At 56.1% G+C, this 10,457-nt stretch overlaps 2 protein-coding genes across 2 annotated transcripts; one reads left to right on the forward strand and one right to left on the reverse strand.

The window, feature by feature from the left end:
* Positions 1–412: 412 nt before the first annotated feature.
* LOC34622494 lies at positions 413–4,022 on the forward strand. The gene is made up of 10 exons (XM_026334211.1): positions 413–593; positions 772–839; positions 1,175–1,276; positions 1,459–1,550; positions 1,989–2,064; positions 2,206–2,350; positions 2,535–2,639; positions 2,875–2,960; positions 3,133–3,535; positions 3,769–4,022. Exons 1-10 carry the CDS (start codon positions 413–415, stop codon positions 4,020–4,022), a joined length of 1,512 nt encoding a protein of 503 aa, XP_026189996.1.
* A 3,321-nt stretch (positions 4,023–7,343) lies between these two features.
* On the reverse strand, positions 7,344–9,578 carry LOC34622495 (the record flags this gene model as incomplete). Its single annotated transcript, XM_026334210.1, has 4 exons — positions 7,344–7,973; positions 8,168–8,349; positions 8,712–9,225; positions 9,367–9,578. Coding segments are annotated over 4 exons (1,538 nt in total), but the record flags the coding sequence as incomplete, so codon positions are not given.
* Positions 9,579–10,457: the final 879 nt, after the last annotated feature.

The raw sequence follows: 10,457 nt of genomic DNA on the forward strand, positions 1-10,457 counted from the left end.
GTATAGTTAGATTGTCAAACGGTGTGACCTTGTCGATGGTGATTCTGTCTTTTTTTTTTTATTTATCCTGGCACCACCGATATCTATGCTCTTTACCTACACAACACTCTTCCTGTTTTGTGTGTGTGTATATGTATGCGTGTATATATATATATATATATATATATATATATATGTGTGTGTGTGTGTATGTACATGTGTGTGTGTATGTGCCCTTCTACCACTCCGGCCTTTTTTTCGCATTTTTTTGTTCTCATTCTTTTTCCATTTCTCCTTCTTCATCGCATATCCTGTGGCCTTGTCTGCCCGCGCCCAGTACGTAGTGGGAAAGGCGGCAAAAGACTGCATGCAGAGCCAAAACAGGAGCTAAAGGCGTCTGCTCCGCCGATTTTTCTTCTCTTCTGTCTGCGCTATGAATGTTCCTTCTCCGTCAGCGTTAGTAGCCACAACTACATCCGATGGAAAGCTGCACGTCGCTCTCGACGGCAACAGCACCTACTTTTACAACTTCAGAGAGGACGCCTTCTCCGCCCTTGACTTCTGGTGCAAAGACAGGCAGAGCGAAGCTGCCGCGTATCTTTGCGGAGCCATGGGTAGGACGTCTATCCACGGGGCCAGTCAGAGGCTTACGCATGCATGAGAGGGGTTGATAAGTCTCTTTGCGGGGTGGTTAGCGCACGCGTAGGAAACGTGAAACACGCCTCAAGCAACTCTTCTTGCAGGTCCCTATACACCTGAAGTTTGAGTATTTTTGCGGCGCTCTGTCCGCAGCGACGGAAGGAAGAATGGTGTGCTTCGAAATCAAAATTGAGGGACGAAAAATTGATGCGATCAGGGAGGTGGGCTACAGAGGCCTCTATCTTTCTTCCTCTCTAGGAGCCGCTACGCTACCTGCGCCAGAGCTTTGTCTCAGCCGTATACTTGCTCTTTTAGCGTGTCTTGTTGAGCAGAAAGAGAGAGAGCGACTGGTTAGATGGGAGATGGTTTGCTGCTCAGATGAGGGCCTGCCTCCGTGGCTTTTTCTGCGCGTCTCTGCTGCTCGGCTTTTCTCTCTGTTTCGCTTCAGTGCCTTCCCTTTGTCGCGATGTGCCCCTTCAGCCCTTCCCGCCACGCGTCTTTCTTCTGTATTCTTGCTGCTGCCTTTGCCGTTGGTGCTCCTCTTGTGGGTATGCAGATTCGCCGCAGCAAGGACCCCCTCCAGAGAGGAGTTGTTGCAGAACTCGTTGCCTCAAGGGCTCCTTGGGTTGTTACGCGATCAGAAGGGGATGACACGGAAGTGGGAGACGTCCAGCGGCGCCTTTCGCCTTCGCTCTTGCGGCAGGCAGCCGTGCAGTCTCTCTGCCCCCCTAAGGTCCCTTGCGTTGTGGGGCATACACTGTCTCTGCTCTGCGCCTCGACTAGATGCTCCACGCCTGTTTTTTTCCGCCGCCTCCTTCTCTCTGCCCGATGTTTGCTCAGTTGAGGATTCATTCCTATGAGGGTGACTTACTCACCTGCGTTGACACCAAGCAGGTCCGCAACCTGCAACTCGCCGTTAGTGGCGATGGCTGGTGAGATGTGCGACGCTGCTGCTCACGTATATCGGTGTACTCAGCGAGCCACGGCGAGCATGTGGTGTTCAGCGCAGCTAGCTGCACCCCCGCTGTGGGGTCCTGTAGACGAATGCAGCAAAAGCGCCGTATTGGACACTCCATAGAGAAGCAGCTAGCTGCTGCATAGAGGGCGCGGTACTTGCCAGCACAAAAGGGCGGGGGTACTTTTCGCTGGCTGACTCGGGAGTTATGCAGCTAGTGCTCTTTATCTTTCTCTGCGATGAGTGCCTGCTGTATCTTTACTAAACCACCGCACCCTTGACCTCTTACCCGCGGCAAAAGCACTTAAGTGCCCGCTTACACTTTATATGCGGCTCCCCCGTGTCTCCTCTTTCCCTGAAATCCCCCTCTCCTCCCCCACGCGCGGCGAGTCTGGGAGTTTTCTCTTGGCTTCAGCTTCTTCGGATGCGCCGCATGGACACCTGGAGTAAAAATTTTTGAGGTCAAAACCAAAGGCGGGAACTTCCAAAAAGTGCGTGCCTTGAGATCAAGGGAGCAGAGACTGGCAGCTGCAGCTTATCGAGCCGTCGTTACATGGCCGCCTCCCTTTTTCTGAGGGTCAGCTGCGCGTGAACCCGTCGAGAGGCACTTCCCCCCTTTTCGCTGCTTGCAGGTGGAAAAAGCCATGGATATTCGCAGCGATTGTGGTCTGCTTGCCTTTGGCATTTCTTTGGACCGAACAATGGCGGCTGTTGTAGACAAAGGCGGGTGTCTGAGCTCTTGGCGAATTAACGTTCGGCATCAAGTACGGAGACGCCGTCTGCCTGAGCAGCAGCAGCCGCGCTGCTGGAGATAGATCGCCGCACAGGCCTACATGCATGCTTGCGCTGGAAGGGGCGGGCAGGAAAGAGACACGACGACACACCCAGAGACACGAAGCCTAAAAGCGCCAAGGCGGGCAGGGGGAATAGAAAGAGTTTCAGAGGGAGGGGGAGGGCTCAGGCGTAGCGCTAGGCTTTGGCAGTAATACGTTTCAGGCTCAAGAGGATCCGAAGAAGATCTGCGAGACGGCTTTGCAGCTGGATCCAAATGGGCTCACTACTCTCCGTACGCGAGCGAACCCTTTTAGCGCCATACAGCGTGGCAGTTCATTCGCTTCTGTTGAAACTGCCGCCATCGTACGCCTCTGAATTGCTTTGGCCCGCGCCGTATTCAGATTCAACTTTAGCACGAGCAGAGAGAGCGGCCTCCTCTGTCTTTCCCCCAGGTGATACGATGCGTCTGCGCAGTTAAGTGGGTGTGGGACTGACAAGTGGTGCTGGCTTTGTTGCGCCCCTTGCAGACTTTTCGCGTGATGGATCTGTCTTGGTCGTTGCAACTGGGAAGACGCTTTACTTTTTGCGGAGTGCCGATTTGGAGGTGTACAAGGTAACTGCGAGCGTACCCTGCACGGCTCGTGGCTTAGCGTGTTTCTTGCTTTCGCTTGTTTAGCGGTGAGGAATCCCCAGTCCGCTGACTGCAGGGCACCTGCTGCCATTGAGAATCTAGCACTGAAGTTTCGAAGGCTCTAGTTGTTGGTCGTGCGGTATGCTTTGCGCAGATCGTCGAGCACATCACGGTGCAGCCGATCGAGCATTTGCTCATAGCCCCCAACAACAAGTTTGTGCTCCTCTGTGCAGTAAGGCCCAACCCTCACAACCCCCTTGCTCCTAGAGACATAGCGGAGAGAAAGCAGACTGCATCGCTGCCCCGCTTCCAAAAACCCTCTGCTGTTGCATTTTCACCAAACAGCAATTCGCACTCCAGAGGCTTGCGGCTGTTGCCTTCAGAAGGCGACTCGGCCGGTAGTTCTGCGCTTACCATCTCCAAATCCGTGAAGCGGGGACTGCTAGTCAGGGACGAAGAAAAGGGGCACCGGGAGGCCTTTTTGCCCGATCCATGCCGATCTGCATTCTCCAGGGCCTGTGCCACAGACAGGCTTAGAGGCAGTCCAGCACGCGGCAGTTTGTAAATCTGTTTTCTCGGTAGTCTCTGAGGATGCACTTCGTTGGGTAGCTTTGGACGCCCTTTTTAGCGGACTATGCTCGTTGGGCCTAGTAGTGGTAGTAGACCTATAAAGCAAGGAGGGGTCTCCTTTTGCACGATTAGACGCAAATCTCCAGCTAACTGGATCCATACGATAAAGAACATTCGTAGTCATACACTGATTCGAGCGCCCTTGTACGCACTCCTGCAGACGCCATCGGGGCGTTCACTTCTCTTGAAAAAGCTGCCCTCTACCTCGGTATTGCTCTGCCTCTACGTTCAACGTCAGCACGCGAACAAACTGGGCAGCTTGGTATCCAGCTAGCTGGTGAAGTTCGCAGGGCGGCACACCACCCCCATCACAGTCAAAGCAATACAAACAATGCACACGAGAGTTACTCATACAGGCGAGAAGCCCCTAGCGTCGCGTGCCCCCTGGGAGAAGTGGGGGTCACTCGATGCTAGAGGCCTTCTCGCACTCTCCGTGTCACGTCTTCAAAGCAGCTAGTTGCCCATTCGCAGTAGTTAGCCAAACGACGTAACACACAAACACATCAACGAGCAGCCAACAGTTGGGGCCGTCCCTCCGAAAGAAGAGGGTCCCTTAGAGGCCTCGCAAAGGACAGATGCGACATAGGGGCCATAGTGCCCAGTTGCGCGCCGCTCTGTGCTCCACGTGAGACTTCCACTGCTACCAACCCTGCGCAGCAAGTAGCCACCACACGTGAAGGCCTCGCGAGAGACGTGGCATTACCCCACTGATGAAGGTCTCCCGTTGTCAACGGGTGCCTGCTTGTTTCTAGTGGTGGTGCTGTTGCTGCGTGTGCAACTCCGACGCTGCTGCTCCCGCTGCAGTGGCAGCAGCGATCCCCGCTCGTTCCTTTGCCATTACGTATGCAACAACTTCGGAAGAAGTTGTCCGCATGGAGGCTCCACTGCCTCTCCGCAGAGCCTCAATTTCCAACTTCGTTGGCTCCGGAGGGTCCACAACGACACGAGGAGACCCTTCCAAGTGCCCATCACCCCCTTCACCAAGAGGCGATTCGGGGGCCCCTCCCTCCGCGAGGCCCACCATAGGCGACCAGTGTTGCTCCTCCACCTCTTCATCTTCTTGCTCTTCCAGAGGCTGCAAGAGGTCTTGCTGCTGCAGCTGCTGATGATCGCTCCACTGGGGAGGCGTTCCGTTGATAGCTGCCACCGGTGCGCTGGGAGAAGCCCCCTTCTTCTGCCCCTCGCTGGTTGCCACAAGGAACTGTTGCACCGCAGACATCAGCACGCTTGAAGTAGAGCGTGCAGCAGCAGGCCCCTTGACAGCTCCTTGCTGGTGCTCCTCCGGCTTTGGGGAGCCAAAGGCGCCTAAATCCTCTTCTGCAAGACCCTCAGACTTCCGCTGCTGCAGCTGCGAAGAGGCTCCCTTAACGGACCCCCGCGGCTCCTTATCTGTCGCAAAGGGCACTGCCTCCCTGCTGCTGCTGCTCGCGTCGGTCTCAAGATCACTGTCTAGACCCAGCTCGTGACGCGCATGTTGAGCCCTCAGGAGGAGAGGCTCAGGAAGGTACATGTCTTCTGTAATCCAGGACAGAGAAGGCGAGCAGAGGGCGAACAGAAGATGCCTGATGTGCGGGACGGGGAGTTGAGACGGGAGGCGGCACGAAGCAAAAGAAGCTCCAAAGAGTTCGGGAAGACCAGAGAGCTCGGCCAAAGTACGGCAACGACTGACAAACAAAAGGACCCGATCTACAACAAACAATTGCAACAATGCATTCTGCTGATAATGGCAAAGTGACGTGTTAGACGTAGGAAGACAGCAAACATCAAGGCCTGACAAGCGAACTACGTGCCTGAACACACACAAACACACATCCACATACAGATTTATGTTGGCTGATAAAAAAGCAAATGCGTGTGTATATGCATTAAAGGGAAAGTTTCAGAGAGGTATTTGGTGGCAAAAGTCTTCTTCATGTGCGCCGGTGCCTCTTGCCCCCGGATCCCCCTCTCTGTGGCAAGCGTTCACGCGTGTCACTAGCCAACTCTGTGAATTTTCGACGGCAAAAGAAGCGGCCGTTGGCACGCTTGGGAGTGCCTTCAAAAAGGCGTAAGCTTACGCGTGGAGGTCTGCAAGAAGCGCATGAATGGCCTCGCGTGTTAAAGCGAACTCGACGTGCTGCGGCAATTCGCCCTCTTGCTGCAGCTGCTGCTCCACCAGCAGCTGAAGGTCCTCGACGGGCCACCCCAGAGCCCATGCTGCCCGCTGCAAAGGCGTGGCTAGACGCCAGTCAATGCTGCTGCTGCCGATCCGGTTGCTGTGAAGAGTGTTGCTGCAGCTTGAGCTGCTGGGAAGCTGCGTCTCGACGGCCTTGCAGCCTCCGCTACCGACGCCCCCCGCGCTGCTTCCCGCAACTCCTGGACCCCCCAGCGGTGTGGAAGCGGAGGAACAGGCTGGCTCGAACGTCGCCGCACCAGCTGCAGCTGTTGCTGCTGCTCCCGTTGGAGTTGCTGCGGCCGTAGATATCGCTGGTGCTGGCGCTGCAGCAGAGGCACACCCCTCGCCTTTAGGGAGCACACTCTCCGGCTCTGGAGTGTCTGGGGAGCCTTCCTTGGTCGTCTGAGGTGCAGCCGAGTACTGCTGCGACTGTTGCTGCTGCAGGAGCAGCATCATGTCCCTCTGCTGCTGCTGCTGCGGCTGCTGTTTGGCAACCTTGCGGAAGAAATCCTCCGGCTGAAGGTGATGCTGCTGGTGCTGCCGCTGCTTTACACAAATGCCGTCCTGCTGCTCCGCCTCGCGGCGGGCCTTCACAGCCTGCAGATACGCGTTCCTGAAGCGCACCAAAAAAAAAACAGCGAGCACGTGCCTCCGCAAAGGAAAACTCGACGGTCCAAAGCGCCGAACACTGCGGGCAGAGACCTGAGAGCGCGTGAGGAAGAGAGGGAGGGTAGAAGACATAGAGAGTGCGCAAAAGAAAAAAAAAACGCAAAACACGCCTTTTCTCTTTCCTCCGGAATCGCATGCACACAAACTCCTCTCACTTATTACTCCCTGCAGCTCCCCTTCGACGCACCTGAATCCATGCTTTTTGACAGTGAAATACCGCCTGACCCGCTTGCCCTTGATGTGCCAACTGGCTGCCCAGGCTTTGTAGTTGCCGTCTCGCTTGTAGTACACCCCGCCAATCTTGGGGAGCTGCTTTGCAGCAGGCCGTTCTGGATCATCCGTGCCCTCCAGACCCATAATCAGCTCGTCTACTGCTGCTCGATCCTCCGCATCAAACAAGCTCTCCCCAGTCTCCTCGCCTACCCCCGATGTTCCCCCCACAGCGGATAGGCTCCCGTGGCCTCTGCCCGCCGCCGCTGTCAAAGACAGTGACGCATTGCTTGGCTCCAAGGAGGCTCCTACGCAAAGATGCCGCTCAAAGCTATCCCACGACGTTCCCCGCGCGCGTGGTGATACGCCAGTGCTGCAGAGCAGAGCCGCAGGCAGCCACACCAGGTGCAGAAATGGGAAATCTGCGAGAAGCCCGAGCACCGCCGAAGCACCCTACCCCGCAGCGAACAACCCACGCTCCACGTGACGCTCGCAAATCATACACGTGCACTCCCAACCCAGAAACTAGGAGCAGCCAGAGCGCAGCCTCCCCATCCCACACCCATGAGACCCTTTGTAGCCACCGCAAGGCTGCTGCGGACGCGCATGAGCATGGGCACATACCCAGAAGTAGAATCATCTCTGGTGGCTGCGGCGGGTGCGAACAACCGCTCAGCTGCTGCGGACGCTTGTGTGGCGTCTCTTGCTGCAGCAGCAGCTGCAGCAGTCGCCGCTGCTGCTGCAGCTGCTGCTGCAGCCACCGCACTGCTCCTGCTCTGCTGTCTGCCGAGTTCCTCGCATGCAACAGCCCAGGCCACGGCGGGGTTGACCCCATTAAGCAGCAGCTGCAATCGCCTCTCCATGATCTCGAGTTGGATTATGTGCGACGTGGAGGGTGGCATGGAGGCGAACGTATTGAGCAGCCGAATGGGCACTGGGGAAGGCGCTAGGCGGTCTCCTCCTGCACCCGCAGCGTCTGAAGCAGCAAGCCTCTGCACAGCGTCTCGCTCAAAGACTTGAAACAGAGCTGTGGGAAGCGGCTGCGCCTTTGCCAGCGCCACAGCCTTCTGGCGAGCCGCCTCAAAGGCCTGATCAATCACGGGGAAATGCCGAACCCCCACCCTATACCGGCTCTTCGGAAAAAAGCCTCCATCATCCGCTGTGCAGTTCTTGCCACTGCTGCTGCTGCTGCCCAAAGCACCAGTGCCGTTGCCGTTGCTGCTGCCTGCAGCACCGTCAAAATCTGCTGGAACTGTCTCCAGGTAGTATGCCACCCAACTACGGCCGCGTTCGCTTCTTTGATATGTAACCCCCATCACCTCCTCAAGGTCCTGATGCACACAGCCACACAGCACCCATAGCTGCAGCCCTGCATTCGGTGCACACGGCGAACTCTACCCTTGCAGCTACATCTACATTTTTGCACATACACGTGCACATGCATGCAAACATTGACATCTATCTACCTCCAGCATGCCAAGCCCACACCTCAGGAAGCCGCAAGCAACTGATCTCAGCCCCTTACAGGTATCATGGGATAGCCAGTCGGCTCCTCCTCGACCTTTTCTGCATCCCTCCGAATGCACACGGCCAGCTTCCACGCCTTTCGAAACCCTAACCGCTTCACGGGAAACCATTCCCTGTGTTTCTTTTGCCGCGCGTGCCACTGACTGATCCAGTACAAACCCTTGCGGTCAAAGCAAACCCCTACACGCAAAGAGGCTTGCAAATACACAAAAACGCCAGGTGAGACAACTGCCACAAGTCCATGCAAAGGCGTGCGCAGAGCACACTCTGCTAGGTCACAGCACCTTCCCACAGGGCTTTGTAGAAACAAGCAAAACAAAAATAAACAGAAAACACCCCAGCATCCAGAGCACCTTCCGCGCGTTCCTCCAACCTCTCTGTACGATCCCGCTGTGCACGCCCAAACCGTTTGTTTGCTAAGGCAGTAAAGTGTCAAACGAGGAAAAAGGCACTCCAGGTGCAGCAACTGCAGCGCCACCAGTGCATACATATACATCCATACATGTATCTATCTATAGGCTTCCTTTCAAGCTGTGGCTCACCCCTGACTCTGGGGATTTCGTTGATAAGAGCAACAGCCTCCTCGCCGCTGATGGCATCCCAGTCCACTTGATCCATTGCATCGAGCAACGACCAATACTCCTCCCGCAACACCTCGGGGGCTCCCTTGAAAGCAGAACCTCGCATGCCGCTCCCTGTTTCTGTGGCTCCTGCTGCTGCTGCTGCTGCTGCTGCTGCTGCCGCCACGCCAGAGCGCCACCAGTTGCTGCTGCTGCGACAAGGCCGCACATCCAACTCTAAAGGAACGCCATTGGCCGTTGTGGCAGGGAGCCCTGAGACACCCAATGCCGTTCCATCAGAGCCACCCGTTCCGCCTGCTGCTGCTGCTGCTGCTGCTGCTGTTGTGGACCCTTTCCTTGCGCTGCAGCTCGCATCCGCAGAAAGAGGCGTGCGCGGAGGTGAGGAGAGCATTAGGCCCGCTGCCGCTCGCAGCAGTTCTGGAGGTGCCCACAGCTGATGCTGATGCAGCAGCAGCAGTTGCTGCTGCTGCTGCTGTTGCTGGTCGCCTGCATCCTCGCCCGACTGCCTCGGAGGGACCCCCTGCAGCAGCTGCTGCTGCTGTAGGCGGTCATCTGCCTCCCTTTGCTGCAGCAGCAGCAGTTGCTGCTGCAGCTGCTGCTGCAGCTGCAGCGTCGCGTCTGCATCATCCTGCGCTGTTACGGGGTCGTGTGCCCCCGAGACGCTTAGCGGTGTACCTCCGCCAACGCCAAGGGCAGCTGATAGGGAAAGCTGCCGCTTCCTCTCTCGCTGATTCTTCAAAAAGAAAATCTTTGTGCTCCGCGCCAAATACTTGGCCCTTTCGAATCCATGCTTCTTGACGCCGAAACACCGCTTGACGTGGCGACGGCCTGACGCGATGCAGGGTTGTTGGCAAGGCGACGCGGCGAAGAGACAGAGCAAGCAGAAAGACACACAGCACACAAGGCACACATGTGAAGGCAACCAAGCGGGGAGAACCAGCGCACAGCAACGGCCATGAAGGGCGCAAACGGCGAGACCACCGAGAAGACGGGCACCTTAGGGAGGAGCAGCCGAGCACACTTGGTCGGCACAAGGAAACTGGTGCACAAGTATATCTAGGTATGTACAAATATATGTATACGTAGGGGAGCACATGCGCAGATGCGTTAGCAGTGCAGAGAGGAGATATCAGAAAAAAAAACGCAGGTGAGGCGGTCTGGTCGTCGCCAGCTCGCTCGGAGGGGGGGAGCGCAAAGGGCAGGCATGCAAAGTATGGCGTGACACGTACAAATACACATACAGACATACATTTATACATCCACACACCAATGTGCATGGCCCTCACAAGGAAAGGCACGAGCGAGGAAAAAGGAGAAGCAGACAATTCAAAGGGCACGCCGAAGAAGCGGGGAGTCCGCATAGGCACTTTGCGTGTCACAAAAAAAAACCCTAGCGCAAGAAAAGCCTCTCCCTTCCCCCACCACCCACAACGGCCTTCCTGCCCCCCACACAATACCGGAAGAGGAAACGGCAAAAACCTAGCAACGATCGGGACCAGCTACCCACCTTCTGCTTTAAAACAAACACTATCACTCACCGACCGACACTAGTACCTCCACTATTCCTACTGAGGACCTCCCACCAGACACCTGTACGACATCACAGCAAACTACTCTCCCACCATCTACCTAATATAGACCTACGGCTGTTTTGTTTTTTTTTTGGTTATTGTTCGTGTTTGTTGTGTATTTTTTACTTTGTTGTGT

Source organism: Cyclospora cayetanensis, unplaced genomic scaffold, assembly GCF_002999335.1.
Source record: "Cyclospora cayetanensis isolate NF1_C8 unplaced genomic scaffold, CcayRef3 CcayRef3_contig_383, whole genome shotgun sequence".
NCBI lineage: Eukaryota > Apicomplexa > Conoidasida > Eucoccidiorida > Eimeriidae > Cyclospora > Cyclospora cayetanensis.